Genomic DNA, 24185 nt, shown 5'->3' on the forward strand with positions numbered 1-24185 from the left:
CTTTTTGATATATGTATATTGTATATTTCCAGAAATAGTTCAGTGACATCTCATATAGATGGACCAGTTTCTTATTGCAACTCAGACTGCAATTGTGATGAAAGGCAATGGGAACCAGTCTGTGGAAACAATGGAATAACTTATATCTCACCTTGTCTAGCAGGTTGCAAATCTTCAAGTGGTAATAAAAAGCCTATAGTGAGTATTAGTTTTTATTTTTCTTTCCTTATTCAAAAGCACAAATTAGATTGAACAATTTCTTATTAAATCATTCTGTAACTAAGGACTCCATTAAAAACATAAAAAAGAAAGTTTCCAATATTATCTGTTATTCTGATGGCTGTGATGTTGTATAGACAAAGTTTTATATAAAAGTCTGCTTAGGGCACAATCAGGTTTTTCTGTTACATGAATTCTAATTGGATATCACCCCACTTTTTTCCTTTGAGATTATAAGACTATGACCTTTTAGAATTTGAATGCGTTTAAGATATCTACGAAGCACCTTATTTGACTGAAGCCTATAATTTTCATTAAGTTGGAATTACTTTATCCTTCAGAATTCAGGAAAATGTCCTGAGTTAACCCATTGTCAGCACTTTCTGTCTTACTATGACAGCAATCAATATACAATGTTATATACATAATCTGATCTCTTTAGCCCTGGGCTCTGTACCCTTTTTACTTTCTAAGAAATTAATCAAGGCTTCATGCTCACTTAACTGCCCTAGTCTTGATTTTCTTTGTTGATTTCTCCAAAGCTGGCGCGTCTACCCAAGATAATGTAAGTATCCTGCTCACCTATTGTCAATATATCTCGTAGAAATGTCATTTCTTTCTTCTTGCAAAACCTTTCTTTCCATGTGAACTATAGTTTTTCTCTAATCTCTTATGTCTATCATTGCGAATGGATTATGGTGTTTCCCGTACCTACAATCCACTCAACATTTCACAAAGTTGTGATGTTTTCCTAGGAACTTTTCTTATTACCAACATTAGTGAAACACCTAGGATTATTGCTGTCTGCCACACCCTTCTGTGTTTTATTTTTAAACATTCTCTATCTAGTCTTGCCCATGGACCTACCAATTGTAATATGGAAGGGAATGTAGAACTTCAAAGAATAAATCATCCTGGGCTTTTTGAAGATAGGCCACAACTTTTAAAAAATTGCACAAATAGGGCCCGAAAATCTCTACTTACAAGCCCACATCTCCGTCATGGTAATAATGACTCTCTTGTGCAGTTATTTCCTTTTCCTTTGCTATTTATTTTTATTTTCAAAAAATAATTCAACACTTATTTTAGGTAAAGGTGGTTACAAATGAAGGTGTGTTAATATTGTGACAAGCTGAAGTGAAGTTTAAGATACAATCCTTCCCATCCCCCAGATAGTAAGCATAATACCTAATAATTAGTTTTTTAGTACTTGCTCCTCTTTTTCTCTCTCCACTCTAGTAGTCTGTAGTATGTGTTTTTCCTGTCTTTATATTTGTGTATACCTAGTGATTAGCTTCTACTTATAAGTGAGAAAACGTGGTATTTGATTTTCTGTTCCTATGTCGATTCACTTAAGATAATAACCTCCAGCTGCATTTAGGTTGCTGCATTTAATGTCCCTTAGGACATTATTTCATTCATTTTTATGGTCATGTAGTATTCCAGTGTGTATAGCAATGGCAATAAAAGCCAAAATTGACAAGTTGGATCTTATTAAACTAAAGAGCTTCCGCATAGCAAAAGAAACTGTCATCAGAGTGAACAGGCAACCTACAGAATGGGAGAAAAATTTTGCAATCTAGTCATCTGACAAAGGGCTAATATCCAGAATCTACAAAGAACTTTAAAAAATTTACAAGCAAAAAACAAACAACCCCATCAAAAAGTGGGAAAACTATATGAACAGACACTTCTCAAAAGAAGACATTTATGCAGCCAACAAATATATTTTAAAAAGCTCATTAACACTGGTCATTAGAGAAATCAAAACCACAATGAGATACCATCTCACACCAGTTAGAATGGCAATTATTAAAAAGTCAGGAAACAACAGATGCTGAAGAGGATGTAAAGAAATAGGAACACTTTTACACTGTTGGTGGAAGTGGAAATTAGTTCAGCCATTGTGGAAGACAGTGTGGCAATTCCTCAAGGATCTAGAACTAGAAATACCATTTGACCCAGCAACTGCATTACTGAATATATACCCAAAGGATTATAAATCGTTCTATTATAAAGACACATGCACACTTATGTTTATTGCAGCACTGTTCACAATAGCAAAGACTTGAAAGCAACCCAAATGCCCATCAAAGACAGACTGAATAAGGAAAATGTGGCACATATATACCTGGAATACTATTTAGACATAAATAAGGATGAGTTCATGTCCTTTGCAGGGACATGGATGAAACTGGAAGCCATTATTCTCAGCAAACTAACACAGGAACAGAAAGCCAAACACCACATGTTCTCACTTATAAGTGGAAGTTGAGCAATGAGAACACATGGACATAGGGAAGGGAACATCACACACTGGGCCTGTTGCGGAGTGGGGGGGCTAGGGAAGGGATAGCATTAGGAGAAATACCTAATGTAGATGACCGGTTGATGGGTGCAGCAAACCACTATGCCACGTGTATACCTATGTAAAAAGCCTGCATGTTCTGCACACATATCCCAGAACTTAATGTATAATTTAAAAAATTAAAAATTTTTAAAAACTATCCCACATTTTAAAATCCAATTCGCTGTTGATGGGCACCCAGGTTGAGTCCATGTCTTTGCTATTGTGAATAGTGCTGTGATGATCATATAAGTAGATGTGTTTTTGGTAGAAGAATTTATTTTTCTTTAGGTATATACCCAGTAATGGGGTTGCTGAGTTGAATGGCAGTTCTGTTTAAGTTCTTTGAGAAACCTCAAAACTACTTTCCACAGTGACTGAACTAATTTACATTTCTACCAACATAAGATAAGCATTCTCTTATCTTACATTGCAGAGGCAGCCTTGCCAGCATCTTTTTTTTTAACCTTTTAGTAATAGCCATTCTGACTGGTGTCATTATGACTAGTGTGAGATGGTATCTCCTTGGGATTTTACATTTTTCTGGCAATTAATGTTGTTAAACATTTTATGTGTTTGTTAGCTGCTTATATGTCTTCTTTGGAGAAGTGTCAGTTCATGTCCTTTGTCTACTTTTTATTATTGCTTTTTGCTTGTTGAATTGTCCAAGTTTCTTATAGATTCTAGGTATTAGTCCTGTGTTAAAAGCATGATTTGCAAAGGTTTTCTCCCATTTCATAGGTTGTCTTTTCACTCTGTTGATTATTTCTTTTGCTGTGCAGAAGCTCGTTAGTTTAATTACATCTCACCTGTCAATTTTTTGTTGTTGTTGCAATTGCTTTTGAGAACTTGGTCACAAATTATTTGCCAAAGCCAATATCCAGAATATTTTCTAGGTTTTTTTCAATGGTTTTTATAGTTTTAGGTTTTACACATTAGTCTGTAATACGTTTTGAGTAAATTTTTTATATGAAAAGAAGGGGTCCAGTTTAATTTCTCTATATACAGTTAGCCAGTTATTCTAGCACCATTTATTGAATAATGAGTACTTTCCCCATTGCCATTTATTTATTTATTTATGCTAACTTCTTTGAAGATCAGATGGTTTTAGTTGTGTGCCTTTATTTGTGAGTTCTCTATTCTGTTCTTTTCATCTATGTGTCTGTTTTTGAACTAGTCCTATGCTGTTTGGTTACTACGGCCTTGTAGTATAGTTTATAGTTTGATGTTAGGTAATTTGATGCCTCCCACTTTGTTCTTTATGCTTAGGATTGCTTTGACTATTCAGTCTCTTTTTTCATATTGAATTTTACAATAGTTTTATTCTAATTCAATGAAAAATGATGCTGGTTGTTTGATAAGAATACCATTGAACCTGTTGATTGCTTTGGGCAGTATAAACATTTCAATGATATTTTTTCTACCAATCCATGAGAATGGAAGGTTTTTCCACTGGTTTATGTCACCTATAATTTCTTTCATCAGGGTTTTGTATTAATCCTTGTAGAGATCTTTCACTTCCTTTGTTTAAATGTATTCCCAGGTATTCAATTTATTGTGGTTATTCTAAATGGAACTGCATTCTTGATTTGGGTTTAAATGTTATTGGTATGTAGAAATGCTACTAATTTTTTTCCATTGATTTGTATTCTGAAACTTTATTAAAGTCTGTTGTCAGTTCTAGGTGCCTTTTGGCAGAGTCTTTAGGGTTTTTCAGATATAGAATTATAAGTGCAGAGTGACAATATGGCTTCATTTCTTATTTGTCTGTGTTTTATTTCTTTCTGTTTCCTGATTGATCTGTCTAGGATTTTCAGTACTATGTTGAATAAGAGTGGTGAGAGTGAGCATCCATGCCTTGTTCCTGTTCTTAAGGGGAATGCTTCCAGCTTTTGCCCATCATATATGATGTTGGCTGTAGTTTTATCATAGATGGCTCTTACTATTTTGAGCTATGTTCCTTCAATGCACAGTCTGTTGATGAATTTTATCATAAAGAGATGTTGGATTTTATTGAAAGCTTTTTCTGCATCTATTGAAATGCTCGTATAGTTTTATTCTAAATTCCATTTATGTAGTGAATAACATTTATTGATTTGTGTATGCTAAACCATCCTTACGTCTCAAAAATAAAGTCTATTTAGTTATGATGAATTAACTTTTTGATGTGCTGCTGGATTCTGTTGGCTAGTGTTTTGTTGAAAAATTTTGCATCTGTGTTCACCAGGGATATTGGCCTGTTGGTCTGTTGCTGTTGTGTATTTGATAGATTTTGGTATCAGGATGATTCTGGCTTCAACAAAAATTAGTTAAGAATGAGCTCTTCTTCCTTAATTTTTCAGAATAATTTCAATACAGTAGGTACTTGTTCCTCTTTGTATTTCCAGTAGAATTTGACTATGAATGCTTTTGTTCCAGTGCTTTTATTGATAGGTATTTCCTTTAGTACTGATTCAAATTTGGAACTTTATATTTGTATTCAGGGTTTCAATTACTTCTTTGTTCAATCTTGGATGGTTGTGTGTTTCCAGGAAAGTAAGAATGACCCAATTAATATATGATCCCTCTTTGCACACTAGTGAATGCCTGAAAATGACATAATATTAGAGCCCTAAATAGAACTCTGTCTACCACAAAGACATAATCTTCATAACACTGGCAATGACTGTGCCATTTGTGGGACGCTGAAAAGTTTTTATTATTTATTTATTTTTTACTAAATCCTTGATAATGAACTATCACTTCTTAAAATAGTGTTCTTTGTACCAAAGCTCAGTTTTATTGACCAATACCCTTGTTCCATAAAAGATTCTTCTATATTATTCCTAGTGAAAAAGACAGAACTGTAAGTTTGGCAGAACCATAGGCATATACATTTAAATTCTTCTATAATTCTTCCTTCAGTAATTGGTCTTTAGCATTAATAAGTTCAAGATGAACTTCCCTTAAACTTTAGCCTATATTTAGAACAGAATTTACTAAAGCCATCTATCTATATAAACTGTCCAGCTGATTAAAAATCTAAAATCACTTGTTCCCACATTTTCCACTTCTGTGCTATAAACAATAGTGGGGCATTCCATTGTGTTTAACCTCTCTTAGTAATAATATCATCTGTCATTATGTTCTTGGATTTTGTTTATGCCTGCTAAATTAAAATTTTGCTATCTCTATCTGCCTCTATTTTTCCTGGACTCAGTGCCATTCTCATGGGTGACTCCAGTTAAATTTTGATTCCTCCCAAACTGCTATATTATCTAAATTCTTTGGATAATTCCTCTTCAGGGCATGTCTCTGAAACTAAGAGAGTGTCCAAAAGAGTATGTCTTCTGCAGAGACTAAGAGTAAATGGAAAAGAATTATTAAAGAGGATCTATAGTGATAAGAAAATTATATACAGAGTTCTAGACACTAACTTCTTTTTCTTAATTTTAAAATTAAGAATAAACTAAATGTTCATTGTGAATTACATTTTCTTATGTAGAAAGAAGCTATTTTACCTTTTATCTGTTAAGCAACTGTATTTTTAGAATCTTCTTAAACTCTAAATATATTAGTTCGAACAAGTGAGACTTCTTTAAATATAATGCAATGTATTGGCAGCACTGTTCTGTATTAAAAATTTCTTATGTCGTATTTTATACACAACATTTCAGGTGTTTTATAACTGTAGTTGTTTGGAAGTAACTGGTATCCAGAACAGAAATTACTCAGCCCATTTGGGTGAATGCCCAAGAGAATATGCTTGTACAAGGAAATTTTACCCTTTTGTTGCAATACAAGTCTTTAATTTATTTTTTTCTGCACTTGGAGGTACCTCATTTATCATGCTGATTGTTAAGTAAGTATGACTTTTAAAAATATTTTCATATGCATAAGACTATGAACACACCTAATGATATACATATTTTTAAATAATATGCTGGGAACAAATTCATATTTTGTGAAATTTTAATTTTCTGAGAATTCATCTTATTAAAATTATTATGAACTCTCAATGCCATAATTAATAATTTTACCTCTAATTCTTCTATTAAGAAGTCCAGATTTCATACTTTCTTCTCTTACTAAGAATCTGAATACATAGACTGACAATTGCCTCAGTTGTAAAACAATCTCCCTAGGATTCTAAAAGAACCTTCTTGAATTTTGAGTTGCCTTTGATTCTAATGGATCTGTCAGGGGAAATCTATTGATTTCACTAAAATAGAGCATTGGAAAATTAGATATAAATATGTGCTTCATTTGATAATAACATTCCAAAGCTTTTAATTCACTTATAGCATGACTTTTAATCTAGTTTAAAAGCATGAGAAGAATTAATTCCTTTCTTGAGTCAATAGACAAGATACAATGCTTGATGAATATTACATGGTAAATGAAACCAGTAAGATACTTGTTGTCATACAGCTTTCAAAATTACAGGAAAGACTGGTGTGAGATAAATAATCTTAAAATCAAAACACATATTTATAAATTGTTCTGAGTTCTAATCAGGAAAAAGACTGCCCTAAAAAGATTTAAAAGGGAAAGTTAATTTAGGATTGAAATGGTGGATTGTGAAGAAGAGGATTCAGAGTATATCCAAAATAAGTAACATTTATTCTAAAGGTCTAAAGAAAAAGCTAAATGAAAGAGTTTCCAGGAGAGCGTCTGCATGCTATTGCCTTAACACAGGAAGGAGCTGGTGTGTTTAAGCAATGAAAAGAAGCTGGTAGATTTAAGCATACTGAATGAGAGGTTGTGACACATAAGATTGGAGAGTTAGGAAGGGTGCGTATAATGCATGCCCTACTGGCCAAGTTGATTCAATCACCTAAAACTAATAACATGTAAATAATTGCTCTAAGATCTTAAAAACATACGTATGTTTAAGTATAATGACCTGGGTTAACATCTAATTGTACTTTTAAAACCTACATTCAAAATACTTTTAAAATCACAAGTTCACTGTCTGCCAACAGTATGACATGGTAGAGAAGAAAAAAACAAAAGCTTTTTTAACATTTGTTAACATTAATATAAATCTGTAAATTGAATTTACAGTTGTTTAATTTTGATCATAACTGAAAATCTTATCAGATTATTTATACTAAATATTCCACAGATATAGCTCCATCTTAATATAAAATGTTGTCTACTCAAAAGGAGAAGCCTTCCATATTTGCCAAATTAGATTCATTAACATATTAAAAATAACCTTAAAATTAAATAATAAATTTGCATATCAACATGTTTTAGCTTTTTATTTTAAACTCATAAGAAAGTTTTTAAAAACACTATTTCATCATTGATAACAATATCATATCTATTTCAGAAATTGATTAAATCAGCATTACAACTTGTCAAAAAAATTTAACTCTTGATAGCCTTTGATTTTATTAAAAGAAGCAATTTGTGAACCTGACTATGGAATAAAATATAAACTTCAGTTTGTTAATGATTTTCTAATGCTTATACTATGAAGCTATTTTTTAAACTAGATTAAATAGGCATAAGGACATTCATTTATTTAACACATATTATGTGTGTCAAGCACAGTTGTATATATTGAGGATGCAACTGTGAACAAAAGTGATAAAACTTTTATTAGCTTTTAGTGGGGGTGGGGAATGAAGAAATGAATATGTGTAGCAGGAAAAACAATAAACAAATAAGTGAGTAAACATATAAAATGGAGTAAGTGTGAAGCACTAGAAAGATAAATAAGAGTTAAGAAAGATAAATAAGAGTTAAGAAAATAGAAAGAAATGAGAAAATAGGTAAGAGATACTAGTACAGATACTGTACAGATACTGTGCATTGGAAGTCCTTTGAGAAAAGACTTGAATGAAGAGATAGAAAATAAAGGTACAAGCCATGCTAAACAGAGATGGAGGAGAAAAATTCAGGCAAGATAGGACAAAGGTAAATGTCCTGGTGTGGAGCATAGTTAACATGTACAAGGTCTGAAAACGTGCGTGAGGAAGAAAGAAGTAACAAGTGCAGCAAGAGAGCTAGCCTAGTTCAGATCCAATGGGTAATAGGAAAGATGGGAGTTTATTCTAAATGTGTTGAGAAGCCCAAGGGGGTATAAGCATAAGTGTTAGCATTGCACAGATGACTTACATAACTAGAAGATCACACTGGCTGTGCATGGAAAGTGAGTTTTGTGAAAACAACAATGAAGTCAGGGAAAACAGAAAGCTTGAGTTCTTCACAAGATGGAAGCTTGACTGAAGATGGTGATGGTAGGAAAATATGAAGTAAATAAAATGAGGCAGGAGAATTGCTTGAACTCGGGAGATGGAGGTTGAAGTCACCCTAGCCTGGGTGACAGAGTGAGACTCTGTCTCAAAACAAACCATAAAAAAAAAATTAGAATCATATTTAATACCTTTGTGAGCCACTGTGAAATGAATTCAGAAGTCAATACTGAGAGGAACCCTCAGAAAGATATGAATAATGAAAGTTAAATAATCTCCTCTTGCATGTTTGCTGGGTCTATGATAAAATTAAGGAAGAAATTGGTTTAAACATTTCAAGTGAATGAAAATATAAACAAAACACCAAAAACCTCTGAGATACAGCAAAAACACAGCTAAGCAGAAAATTTATAGTGTTAAATGCCTACATCAAAAACATAGAAAGATCTCAAATTAATAACCTAATGTTATGCCTAAAGTAGAAAAACAAGGATAAACTATACTCAAAATTACTACAAAGAAAGAAAGAACAAAGATCAGAGCAAAAATAAGTGAATTTCAGACCAGAAAAAACTCAAAAGCTCAATGAAACGGAATTGTTTGTTTGAAAACCTAGACAAAAATGGATAAACTGCTACCTAGGGTAACCAAGAAGAAGAGAGAAGATTCAAATAAGCAGAATCAGAAATAATAAAGGTGTCATTACAACTGATACAACAGAAATGAAAGAAATGAAGAAGATCAGCAGAGACTATTATGAGCATCTCTACATTCACAAAATGAAAATACTAGAGGAAATAGATAAAATACTGGAAACATGCAACTTTCTAATTTTGAACATGGTAGAACAAAAATCCTGAACACACAAATAATGAATAGCAAAATTGAATTAGTAATAAAAATTCCCCAACAAGAAAAAGCCCAGGAACAGATGGATTCACAGCTGAAATATACCAGATATACAAGGAAGGATCAATACCAATCCTACTAAAGCTGTTCCAAAAAATTGAGGAGGAAGTAATCTTTCCCAACTCATTATGTAAAGCAAGCATCGCCCTGATACAATGACATCAAGGACACACACAAAATAGAAAACTACAAACCAATATCCGTGATGAATATATTAAAAAATTATCAATAAAATACTAGCAAATCAAATACAATAGCATATAAGAAAAATTTTATAACATGACCAAGTTGCTTTTATTCTAGGGATGAAAGTTTGGTTCAACATACATGAATCAATAAATGTGATTTGCCACATAGACAAAATTTTAAAACATATAATCAGATAAAATTTAAACAAAAACCACATGATCATCTCAATAGATGCAGAAAAAGTTATTTGATAAAATTTAACATCCCTTGAGTTCATGTCCTTTGCAGGGACACGGAAAAAGCTGGAAATCCTTATTCTCAGCAAACTGACACAAAAACAGAAAATCAACACTGTGTGTTCTCACTCATAAGTGAGTGTTGAACAATGAGAACATACGGACACAGGGAGGCAAACATCACACACCAGGGCCTGTCACAGGGTGGGGGCTAGGGGAGGGATAGCATTAGGAGAAATACCTAATGTAGATGACGAGGTGATGGATGCAGCAAACCACCATGGCACATGTGTACCTGTGTAACAAACCTGTACATTCTGTATATGTACCCCAGAACTTAAAGTATGATACTAAAGAAAAAGAAAAAAAAATTAACATCCTTTCATGACAAAAATCCTCAACAATCTAGGCATCAAAGGAACATACCTCAAAATAATAAAAGCTATATATGACAAACCCACTGCCAACATCACACTGAAAGGGAAAAAGTTGAAAGCATTCTCCCAGGACCTGAAACAAGACAACTATGTCTATTTTCACCACTCATACTGCACATAGTATGGGAAGTTCTAGATAAAGCAATCAGACAATAGAAAGAAGAGGTATCCAAGTTAGAAAAGAAGAAGTCAAATAAACTCTGTTCACTGATGATATGCAACCAAAGCAACAGAAATAGACTAATGGGACTTAAACTAAAAAGTTCCTGCACAGCAATAGAAATAATCAACAGAGTAAATAGACAACTTCCAGGATGGGAAAAAATATTTATAAACAATACATATGACAAAGGGCTAATATTCTTAATCTATAAGAAATACAAAAAACTCAACAAGAAAAAGAATATTTAAGATAGGGTACATAATATCACCAGTATTTTTCAAAAGACAGACAAGCAGTCAACAAACATATGACAAAATGCTTAATATTACTAATCATCAGAGAAATGAAAATTAAAACTACAATGAGATTGTATTTTACACCAATCACAACGGCCATTACTAAGAAGTCAAAAAGCTAAATACTGGTAAGAATGCTGAGAAAAAGGAATGCTTATATACTGTTGAGAATACAAACTAGTACAACCTTTAGGAAAAACAATGTGGAGATTTTTCAAATAACTGAAAATAGAACTATCATTTGGCCTGGCAATCCCACTATTGGGTAGCTACTAAAAGGAAAGTAAATCATTTTATGAAAAAGACTCATGCTTATGCACACTTATATAACACTGACTAGACCACAAAAAATCAATGTCTTCAGAGACATAATAAAGTCTGTTCTGATCACTTTCTCATACAATTTTCATACGTACCCATTAAGCCATCTGGAAACCATGATGCATTGAATAAATAAGGAAATTATTATCTCTCAAATGTTTGCCTTTTAAAACAATTAAAATATAACTTTATATAATGGAGCCATTCAACTGAGGGCTTAATTCTGTCATAAAGAAAAACAATACAAGAAAAGCTTTAATGTTGTTTCAGTTTGATACTTTAATGACATTTAATGTTTCTTTGCCTTTATTTTATTTCAGAATTGTTCAACCTGAATTGAAATCACTTGCACTGGGTTTCCAGTCAATGGTTATACGAGCACTAGGTATGATGAAAAAATATATATTTACATATATATTAAATTTAAATTATAAATATTCATGTCAAGGCTTAAAGACCAAATGTAATGAATCTTTATGATAGTATATAAAATTAGCATCATTTATATTTCTGTGATAAATAATAAGAGACAGAGTAAAATTGAGTGACCTAAAAAAGAATTTGATTAATTATAGGTTAAGTCAATCTGTTAAGACTAAGGAATTACTGTATTTGTATTGCACTCTTTCAAACACTAAGATAGATGCTTTCCTAAATTTTTCTTTTTTTCAAAAAAATAAGAATATTTCCTCCTGGTAGGCAGAGTGAAGGGCCTAACTTCTTAACTGAGGCATGATTTAGACAAGGCCTAAAGTAGCTTTGGAAGAGTGGGAATCTACCCGGGAGTCTGGTCAGGCAATGGTCAAATTGCAATGGAGAAATTGTCTAGGAAGTGTATTTGATGAGAAGGTCACAAATCCTCAAAGTTAAAAAGAAGAAATATAGAAGGAACAGAAGAGAGAAGATGAGACGCTGTAGTATTCCAGTGTTTTTTTTTTCTTACAATTCCCTTTTGTGTGTCTTTAATCTCCCAGCCTCTGTACAACCTGGCAGTTTTCTAACTTCAGATTCAATAGATACATCAGTGCTAGAACCTGGGTAGCAGAAGCTGAAAGTAATATCTGGGTTGTTCATATTCCTTCTAATACATAGAAATGAGCCTATGAGAATGGAGTAAATTTTTTTAGCAATAGAAAATAGAAAAAAAAAAAAAAGAATTTCACCATTCTAATTCTGAGTATCTTATTTTGATGTGTCCAATATGTGGCACAATGGAACCTAAATGCACCTATGGAAAAAATACACAGCTAGTACAAAACTTCCAATTCACAAGCAGTTGTCTTGAATACAATAAATGTGTGAATTGTGGAAGGCTTATATGGTGTATTTACCTGAAAAGTCACTTAGAAAACAGGTTATGAGTTTTTAAATTATAGTAATTAGGATCAAGTTTGTTACTTAAAACAATTCATTACATTTGTTCAAATCAGTGGCATTATGTGGGGAAAATAAATTGTTGGCATATATTTTTCATTTTTCAAAGGGTGGCTGTCATTTTTGAAACCTGAAAATGTCTCATGTATTTCCTCAGTACCAGTTTTTTTTCAGATACATTAGTCTCAGTCCCTTGTCATTCTAAGATTTCTTACTATGAAAAAATGAGACCGATGAAAAGTAAATGGAATAAGAAAATTGTGATATATAAATCACTATCATTTTTTACATGACAAAATAAATTCTAAAAATTATTCACCACAATACAAAAAAAGAACAAAGTAAAGTTATGCATACTTTAGTTCTACCATCTGAAGGATAGCTCTCTACTGGCATGTCCCTAAAATTCTTTATCAAACTACCTTTGCCTAGAACCAGGAGTCAATCTCAAAATTCATTACAACAGTAGTAGAAGCAGATGGACATTTATTATATAAACAACATACCTGTCTGTGAAAAGCCTCACATTCTGCAAAATCATTAGCTACAAATAAAAATTAAGGAAAAGACCACTGAAAACTTATGCATCATTGTGATCAGAACACTAACACAAACACAATTTAGTGTCACATGCCCTAATTTAGACAGCCTAAGCTGCTTCAGGAGGTATTTACAAATGTACCAAATCAATTGGTAGAAAATCGCTGGACTATCAGCTCTAATGACATCAAGAAGTGGGAAGTAGGAGTCTGAGCCCAGAAAAAAGTACAACCTGCCAAGAGCTAAGCATTCCCTGAAGCTCAGCCTATACTTATCTGGGGAGGGAGTTCTGATGAAGCATTCACTTTTAAATTCTCTTAAAATTGTGTTAAAAAAAAAAAAAAAAAAGTCTGCCTTTACAGCAGTTGAGCCAAGATCCTTTTCCTTTCCCCACAAAATTGTAATTCTACTCCATTTCAGCTTTCTTTACCTTTAAAAAAAAAAAAAAAAAAAAAATCCCATATTAACCAAGTTATGTTGGTTTGGGTCTTAGAGATTTCTAATAATCTTTATTATTGGGTAGATGCAGGATAACATAATAAAAGAATCCTCCAAATTTTTAAACTTCTAATTTATCAAAATGTATCAACGTGAAATATCACAAAGTTACATTTAAAATATGTTCCCTGGACTGACAACTTATCTTCTATTACAGGAGGAATTCTAGCTCCAATATATTTTGGAGCTCTAATTGATAGAACATGCATGAAGTGGTCTACCGACAGCTGTGGCACACGTGGATCTTGTAGGATATATAATTCCACATTATTTTCGTAAGTTGTCGTAAATATATTTCATTGATTTATTTTTTCTTTGACTACATTAATTCCTAAATAATATCATTTTATTATATAATATTAACAATGATAGCTGCCATTTAATGAAAACTTACTTTGAATGCAGTATGGTATCGAGCAATCTGGTATCTCATTTTAGTACTTATAGAAAGTACAGGAAATGAATATTTTCTTCTATTCCATTAAATATGAAGGAACTATGATTCAAGTATAATAACCAACTTGTCAAAAATCACAGGTAATAAAAAATGACTAGGATTTGTATGTGAATCTTTTTTGTTTCTAAAACTCTTCTCATATTAATATATATGGATAAATATACACATGTAAATATAGTCATATTTATATATATTCAGTTGCCTCTGACTTCTCTGGGAAAACATAAAATCACTAGCTGGGGCTCTGATCATATGTCAATTAAGAAAAAAACGGAAAATATGTTTCTATGTTACTCTATTCATGGGGAGAGATACTCCATAAGTGATATGAAGATAACTGCATGGACCTCTGAAAAAACAAAAAGGTGCAATTATACCTTACCTCTTAAAAAAACTAATGTCAAATTCATATATTGACAAATTACACATTTTTAAATGTCAAACTATATGTATTAAAACTCATAGTATAAATTCTTTCAGTTATCTAGGAGGAAGCAGAAATGCGTTTCTAAGTATGACCCAAATACTCAAAAACATAATAGAAAAAAAGATAAAATATTTGTAGAACTCTGCATCATTAAACTTTTAAAAAAGCAAATTCAAAATGGAAGTATAAATTAGGAGAAGAATTTGCAACTTGTAACACAGACACAGGCAAATATCCTAAATATAAAAGGAGCTCTTAGAAATCAGCAAAAACAACACCCAGTGCTGGCAAGGATGCAAAACAACAGGAATTTCCTTTCATGTTTCTTTCATTGCTGGTGGAAATGTAAAAGTAGTGGAGCCATGGTAGAAGACAGTCTGGAAGTTTCTTACAAAGCAAAACCTGGGCTTATTATATGGTTAAGTTATCATGCACCTAGGTATTTACCTAAGATAGATGAATACAAGTCACCACAAAAACCTGCACTTGAATATGAAGAAATGGAAGAAAGCAAGATGTCTTTCAATAGGTGAATGGATAACCAAACCGGGGTACATTCATACAATTGCAAATTACTCATAAAAAGAAAGAAGTGACCTGTCAACTTACCAAAAAAAAAAAAAAAACAAGAAAGAAACTAAATGTATGTAGCTAAGTAAAAGATGGCAGTCTAAAGCTTCTGAGGCCAGATGTGGTGGCTCACGCCTGTAATCCCAGCACTTTGGGAGGCCAAGGCAGGCAGATCACGAGGTCAGGAGTTTGAGACCAGACTGACCAACACGGTGAAACATTTTCTCTACTAAAAACAGAGTGTGAACCTGTAATCTCACCTACTCAGGAGGCTGAGGAGAGTCGCTTGAACCCAGGAGGTGGAGGTTGCAGCAGTGAGCAAAGATCACCCCACTGCACTCCAGCCTGGCTGACAGAGGGAGACTACATCTCTTGGCCTGGTGCGGTGGCCCAGGACTATAATCCAGGCACTTTGGGAGTCCAAGGTGGGAGGATCAATGAGGCCAGGAGTTTGAGATCAGCCTGGACAACATGGGAAAACCCTGTCTCTACTAAAAATACAAAAACTAGCCAGGCACCTTGGTGCACATCTGTAATCTCAGCTATTTGGGAGGCTGAGGCACAAGAATCCCTTGAACCCAGGAGGCAGAGTTTGCAGTGAACTGAGATCATGCCACTGAACTTCAGCCTGGCCAACAGAGCAAGACTCTGTTGCAAAAAAAGAAAAAAAAATTAAAAACAATTAAAGAAGCTTCTGACTATATTTTTCTAACTGTATGACCTTTTATAAAAGGCCAAACTATGAAGACAATGAAAGATCAGTGGTTGCTAGGAGCTCAGTGAGGAAGAGACAGAGATGAGTAGCTGGAGCACAGGGTGGTGAAATGATTCTGTATGATATTATAATGTTTGGTACACATTATATATTTGTCTAGCCTATGGACCCATATCCATACAACTACAAACCACATAAAAAGTGAACTCTAACCTAAAATATGAACTTAATAATAATACATTAATATTGTTCATCAATTGCAATAAAGGTACCACAGTAATACAAACTGTTAATGATAGGTGAAACTGCATATGTGGGGTGAGGAGTATACACAACTTCTCATACTTTCTGTACAGTTTTTCTGTAAATCTAAAATTTCTGTGAAAAGTATGTTCTATTAAAAAAAATCAAATATCTCCCAAAGAAAATAATTACTAATGGCTACTTACTCAGTTGATTGTTTCTTTTGTTGCATAGAAGCTCTTTAGTATAATTAAGTCTTGTTTATTTTTGTTTTTGTTGTATTTGATTTTAGGCCTAGGCCAATGTCCAGAAGAGTGTATTTTAGTTTTTCTTCTAAGATTTTCATAGTTCATGTCTTGGATTTATACCTTTTATTCATGTTCAGTTAGCTTTTGCATATGGTGAAAGGGAAGTGTTTACTTTTATTCTTTTGCTTATCCCTAGCCAAGTTTCTTAGCACCAATTATGGAATAGGTTGTCATTTTCCCATTGTTTTTTATTTTCAACTTTGTCACAGTTAAGTTGGTTGTAGGTTTGTGGCTTTATTTGGGATTTCTATTCTGTTCCATTGATCTATGTGTGTATATTTGTATCAGTACGATGCTCTTTTAGTTATGATAGCCTTGTAATATAATTTGAAGTTAGGTAATGTGATGCTTCTGCTTTATTCTTTTGGTTTAGGATGGCTTTGGTTATTCAGGCTCTTTTTGTGTGTGTTGATATGAATTTTAGAATTTTTTTAATTCTGTAAAAAAGATGACATTAGCAACTTAGTAGAAATTGCACTGAACCTGGTAGATTGCTTTGGGCGATATGGTCATTTTAATGTTATTGATTGTTTCAAGCCATGAGCTTGAAATGGTTTTTCCTCTGTGTCATATGTGATTTATTTCATCAGTTTTTTGTGCTTCTTCTTTAAGATAACTTTTACCTCCTAGGTTAAATGTATTCCTAGATATTTTATTTTTTGCAGATGGGATTAAGTTATTGATTTGGTTCTCAAGTTAAACATTATTGGTGTATAGAAATATTACTAAATTTCACACATCTATTTTATATTCTTAAACTTTACTGAAGTCATTTATCAGAGCTGGGAGTTTTTAGGTAGAATCTTTAGGGTTTTCTAGGCATGAGATTATGTCTTCAGTGAATAGACATAATTTGGTATCCTCATTTCCTCTTTGGATGCCTTTTATTTCTTTTTCTGGCAGCATTGCTCTGGGTAGGATGTAAGAGTGGTAAAAGTGGACATCCTTGACTTTTTCAGTTCCTAGGGGAAATGCTTTCAACATTTCTGTATCAGTCTATCTTTGAATGGCTATAAAAAACTACCTGAGACTCACTAATTGACAAGAAAAGAGATTTAATAGACTCACAGTTCTGCAAGCTGTACAGTAAGCATAGCTGGTGAGGCCCCAGAAAACTTAAAGTCATGGAGGAGAGTGGAAGGGGAAGCAGGCATATCTTCACAGGGCTGGCAGTAGAACATGACAGAGAGAGAGCAAAGGAGGAGATGTTACACATTTTCAAACAACTGTATCTTGTCGGGACTCTACCACGAGATAGCATTAGAGGGATGGTCTAAACCATTAGAAACTACCCCCAGAACCACCCTCTAATGATTCAATCACCTCCAACCATGCCCCACCCCTAACATTGGGAATTACAATTCAGTGTGAGATTAGGGTGGGGACACAGAGCCAAACCATTTCAATTTCCCTTTTCAATATGACTTTGGCTGTAGTTTTCTCATAGATGGCTCATTATTTTAAGGTATGTTTCTTCAGTGTTTAGTGTATTGAGGCTTTTTATCATGAAGCAATGTAAAATTTTATCAAATACATTTTATGTGTCTGTAAAGGTATTCACATGGTTTTTGTATTGAATTCTGTTTATATGGCATAAAATATCTATTGATTTGCCTATGTTGAAACATTCTGGCATCCAAAGAATAAAATATACTTTATTGTGATGGTATCTTTTTAATTTACTGCTGCATTTGGTTTGATAGTATTTTGTTAAAGACTTTTGTGTCTATGTTCATAAGGGATATTGGTCTTTAGTTTTCTTTTGTGTGTATGTTCTTGCCAAATTTTGGTATCTGAATGATACTGGTTTTGTAGAATGAGTTTGAAAATAATCTGTCCTCCTTAATTGGAATTGTTTTAGTAAGATTAATAACAGCTTTCTTTTGTACATCTGATAAAATTTAGCTGTGAATTTGTCTGGTCCTGGGCTTTTTGGTTTGTTACATATTTTATTACTGAATTAATTTTGTAGCTTGTCTTTGGTCTGTTCAGTATAACAATTTCTTTGTGGTTCAATCTTGGAAGACTGTGTTTCCAGGAATCTATTCATTTCCTCTAGGCTTTCTAATTTGTGCGTGTAGAGATGTTCATGGTATTCTTTAAGAATATTTTATTTCTATGATGTCAACTATAATGTCACTTTTGTTATTCTAATTCTGCTTATTTAAAGCTTATTTTTCTTGATTAATATGGCTAGTGGTCTATCAGTTTTGTTTATTTTTTTCAAAGAACCAAGTTTCTGTTTTATTGACCCTTTGTATGTGTTTATTTTTCTCAATTTCATTTTATTCTGCTTTGATATTTATTATTTCTTATCTTCTGGATTGATTTGTTCTTGTTTTTTCGAATTCCTTTAGGTGTGTTGTTAGGTGGTTATATGAGATCAGTATATTCTTTGATTTAAGTGAAACGGCCCAGTGATTTCACCTTGCCCATTGCCTAGACAAAACTGATATATCAAGATAGAGGAATTGCAATAAAGAAAGAGTAATTTATTCAGAGCTGGCTACACAGAAGACCAGTTTTATTATTACTCAAATTGGTCTCTCTGAAAATTTGAAGACTGGAGTTTTTAAAGACAATTTGGTGGATAGGGGCCCAGTGAGTCAGGAGTTCTGATTGGTCAGGTCAAAGGTGAAATCATAGAAAGTCTATGCTTTATTCTTGTGCTAAGCCAGTTCCTCAATGGGGACCATGGAACCAGATAAGCTAATTTGTCTATCTGGCTGGAGCAAACTGATCTGTCAAGTTAAGTGTCTGCAAAATGTCTCAACTTCTGATCTTAGGTTTTACAACAGTGATGTTATTCTCAGGAGCAATTTGGATAGGGTCAGAATCTTGGAGCTTTTAGCTACGTGGCTCCTAAACCATAATTTCTAATCTTCTGGCTAATTTGTTAGTTCTGCAAAGGCAGGCAGTCTAGTCCCCAGGAAAGAAGGGGGTTTGTTTTAGAAAAGGGATTTTATTGTTTCCATTTTTCAATCTCTAAAGTATCAACTAAGTTATTCCCAGCATTAGTAGCAAAAGGAATAATTATTTGCCATATACATTCTATTTTGAAATTGGCTTCGTTGAAACTTTGTTCTGTAAGAAATATTATATTGTCTTTTTAAAGGCTTGAAGTCCCACCATGGGTTGGTGCTATCAAATACCTGCAGGAGTTGGGTAAATTTTTCTCCTCTCAAGGTCCCAAGATAAATTGTGCCAAGAATAAAGGGACATTCTTACCACAGGTCAGGAACACTGTATAGGGAATGCGTAGACAAGGTGTAAGGCCAGCTTTTCCTAGGGGCTCCTATTGGCTCCATAAGTCAACTATTTTTTTAAAGAAAGCATTCCATTCCAGGTAAAGCCTTGGTAAAATAACCACTTATTCCATTTAGTTCCTGTTATAAGAAAAAAACATATTCTTGTTGCACTTATGCAACTAAGTATATTGTCATAAGTTGAGAATACTCACAAATGTTTTTTTAAATTCTGGAGAAATTAATTAGAGGAAAAGGAATATGCTCCAAAATTTACTCCCAGGAATATACTTTACTCAGTTGCTAAAAGTTGTAAACACTCAAAAGAAAAAATTTTACTGACCCTGAGAAACAAATGAATTAGCAATGTTTAACATATCAGCTCTCTGATAGTCCCAAAAGTCTGTGTTTTTTTCCTCTATTCCAATAGCACAATTTCTAAAGTTATTAGAGACCTGCATTCACGAGTACCTGTCAGAGTCCTCTATCTGATCCTAAACTGCCTATCAGAATTTTAGGAATTTCCCATTATTTCGAAACATATACCAATAAGTTATTTATACAAATACAGTCCAAAGAAAGCTAAACACCATTTAATGTTTGGCAATGCTTCCTGTATGATTTTTGTACTCAATAAAAAATATATGGTATTTTTAGACTTTAGTAAATCTAGTATCTAAAAGATTAATTAGGTCAGAAAAAAGACATACTCATAACTTAGAATTTGATTTTGGAAAGTTATCAAATATCAAAGATTCAAAACACTGGATATCACAAAATTGGATCCCAGGTTATTTATTTAGTCAAAGTGGTAACTCAAGACAACTAAAGAAGCCAAATCATGATCCTCAAAGAAGCTAAACCAACTGGGAGAAGGAAGAAGGTGTTGGCAGTTCCTAGAATACTCACAAAATCAGTTTAGAGACAGACATAATTTCCAGGAACTATTTATCCATTGCAATTAAATACATGCACATTGGGTCAGCAGCACCGTGACAGCAGAGACAATGCCAGAGTTAGCCCACAGTCCAAGAGAACCAGGTGACGACTTGGGCTGGCTGGATCCATCACCAGAGCAGGACTACTGAACCATGGGCAGGTAGGCACAAGGGCAGTCACAGATGAGATCCCCAGTTTGTAACCACCTAATGGGTTCACCTTGCCCACTGCCTAGACAGAGCATGTTTATCAAGAAAGAGCTTATTTATCAAGACAGAGGATTTGAGTAAGAGTAATTCATGCAGAGCCAGCTGTGCAGGACACCAGAGTTTTATTATTACTCAAATAAATCTCTCTGAGAATTTGAGGATTAGAGTTTTTAAAGATAATTTGGTGGGTTGGGGGGCCAGCGAGTCAAGAGTTCTGATTGGTTCAGAGATGAAATCATAGGGAGTTGATTGTCCTCTTGTACTGAGTCAGTTCCTGGGAGGGGACCACAGGATAAGATAAGCCAGTTTATTAATCTGGGTGGTGCAAGCTGATCTGTGAAGTTCAGGGTCTGCAAAAATATGCCAAGTACTGATTTAAGGTTTTACAATAGTGATGTTATCCTCAGAAGCACTTTGGGTAGAGTCAGAATCTTGTAGCCTCCAGATGCATTAGCCCTAACCCAATTTCTAATCTTTTGGCTAATTTGTTTATCCTGCAAAGGTAGACTCTTTCTCAGAATAGATTTGTTTTGGGAAAGAACTGTTATTGTCTTGATTTTAAATTCTAAGCTGTAAACCAAGTTTCTCCCAGAGTTAGTTTGGCCTACACCCAGAAATGAACAAGAACAGCTTGGAGGATAGAAGCAAGATGGAGTTGGTTATGCTAGATCTCTTTCACTAAGTTATAATTTTGCAGTGACAATTTCATAGGCATTTAGTGCAATAAACTTTCCACTTTCCACTGTTTATACCCTAGAGGTTTTTGAATATTTTGTCTTTATTTTCATTTGTTTAAAACAAAAAATTTTGTTCTATCCTAATTTTGTTATATACCCAAAAGTAATTGGGACCAAGTTATATATTTTTTTGTAATTGTGTAGTTTTGAGAGTTGCTCTTGACATTGATTTCTATCTTTATTCCACTGTGGTCTATGAAGATGTTTGTTATAACTTCGATTTAAAAAAAAAATTATTGTGACTTGACTTATGACTTAGAAGGTGGTTAGTTTTAGAGAATGTTTCATGAAGAGATGAAAAAAAGTATTTTCTCTGATTTTGGGGTGAAGTATTCTGTGGTCAATTGGTAAAGTCTAGTTCAAGTCCAATGTTTCTTTGTTAGCTTTTGGCCTTGATGATGTGCCTAGTGCTGTCAGTCTGGTGTAGAAGCTTATTACTCATTGCATTACTTTGTATCTTTTTGCTTAGGTCTGATAGTATTTATTTTATAAATATGGTTGCTTCAGTATTGAGTGTATATATTTAAATTAGTTAAATCTTATTGAATTGAATGCCTTATCATTATATAACGCATTTCTTTGTTTTTTTAAAAACCTGTTGTTTGTTTAAGGTCTGTTTTATTTGATACAAAGATAGGAATTCCTGCTTATTTTTGCTTTCCATTTGAAAGATAGATCTTTCTTCATCCTTTTACTTTGGGTCTATGGGTGTCCTTACATACAAGATGACTTCCTTAAGGGCAGCAGAAGGTTTTCTTTTCTTTTTTTTTTTTAATCCACTTTGCTACTCTATATCCCTTATTTGGGGCATTTAGGCAATTTACATTCAAAGTTAATATTGATATGTGAGATTTTGTACCTCTCATACTGTTGTTAGCTACTTGCTTTGTTGTTAGCTAGTTGCAATTGTGTGGTTACTGAATAGGATCTGTAGGCTTTGTAATTATGTGTGCTTTTATGGTTGCAAGCATTGGTCTTTTGTTTCCCTGTTTCCAACTCCTTTGAGCCTTTTTTCTTGGACTGATCTAGTGGCAACATATTCCCTTAGCATTTACTGGTCTGGGAAAGATTTCTACTTTATTTACAAATCTTCGTTTGAGAGGTTATGAAGTTCTTGGCTTTCATTATTACTATTATTATTATTTTGTAAGTCTAACAATAGGTCTCCAATCTCTTCTAGCTTGTAATGTGTCTGCTGGGAAATTCGCTTTTAGTCTGATGTTATTTCCTTCACAAATAATTTGCCCTTTCATCTAGCTGCCTTTAAGATTTGTTCTTTCATGTTGAACTTAGGCAATCTGTTGACTGTATTCCCCTAGAATGGTTGTTTTGTATAAAATCTTATAGGTGTTCTCTGAATTTCTTGTATATGGATGTAAAGCTCTCTAGCAGTATTATTTTTTTATTTCTGAATTATTCCCACAACTGTGCTTTCTAAGTTGCTTACTTTTTCTGTTCTCTCATTAATGCTAAATTCATAAGTCTTGTTGCTTTAAGTAATTCCATGTTTCTCAAAGGCATTACTAATTTTTTTTACCTTCTGTTTTCTTTAATGTTTTCTTTTATAACTGTGTTAATTTGAAAGACCAGTTTCAAGATTGTATTAGTCAGGGTTATCTAGAGTGTATGAAATTTGGTGGAAATGGGCAGGGGAGGTTCACTAGTTTCTCATTCTCAGCTGGCAGAACTAATAGAATATATATATCACACATAGCTACAATAACTACACAATTGTATTATAACTACATGTATATCACATAGTTATAACTACACAATTGTAACAAAATATATATATCACACATAGTTACAATAACTACACAACTGTATTGTAACTATACATATATCACAAATAGTTACAATAACTACACCATTGCAACTACAAAGCAACTATCTAACATATATATATGGGAGTGTGTGTGTATATGTGTATATATATATATATATATATATGGGAATATATATATGGGAGTATAGTATATAATATATATGGGAGTATATTCTGCAGGCTAGCCACCCAGTTGTCTAGATATATATACATATATATATATGTATATATATGGAAGTATAGTATATATATATGGGAGTATTTGTGTGTATATATATATATATATATACATATATATATATATAATGTTAGTTGCTTTATAGTTGCAATTGTGTAGTTAATAGGATCTGTAGGTTTGTTAGATTGTTAGATAGTTGCTCCCATATATATATGTGTGTGTGTATATATATGTGTGTGTATATATATATATGTGTGTATATATGTGTATATATATATATATACTCATATATATATAACNATATATATATGTGTGTGTGTATATATATGTGTGTGTATATATATATATGTGTGTATATATGTGTATATATATATATATACTCATATATATATAACTATAAAGCAACTAACATATATATATATACACGTATATATACACATACTCCCATATATATATATATATATATATATACTATACTTCCATATATATCTAGACAACTGGGTGGCTAGCCTGCAGTTTATATATATATATATGTGTGTGTGTATATATATGTGTGTGTATATATATATATGTGTGTATATATGTGTATATATATATATATACTCATATATATATAAC

The 24185-nt window shown here is 33.0% G+C and overlaps 1 protein-coding gene across 1 annotated transcript in view; it reads left to right on the forward strand.

The window, feature by feature from the left end:
• LOC108300239 (solute carrier organic anion transporter family member 1B1) overlaps positions 1–24185 on the forward strand; it is a 122852-nt gene that overhangs the window by 92022 nt on the left and 6645 nt on the right. Inside the window, exons 12-15 of the mRNA XM_017522945.2 lie at positions 33–198; positions 6223–6407; positions 11623–11687; positions 13872–13989. Of these exons, the coding sequence (XP_017378434.1) occupies positions 33–198; positions 6223–6407; positions 11623–11687; positions 13872–13989 (534 nt within the window). The remainder of the gene's footprint in view (positions 1–32; positions 199–6222; positions 6408–11622; positions 11688–13871; positions 13990–24185) is intronic.

Source organism: Cebus imitator, unplaced genomic scaffold, assembly GCF_001604975.1.
Source record: "Cebus imitator isolate Cc_AM_T3 unplaced genomic scaffold, Cebus_imitator-1.0 Scaffold25, whole genome shotgun sequence".
NCBI classification, from domain to species: domain Eukaryota; kingdom Metazoa; phylum Chordata; class Mammalia; order Primates; family Cebidae; genus Cebus; species Cebus imitator.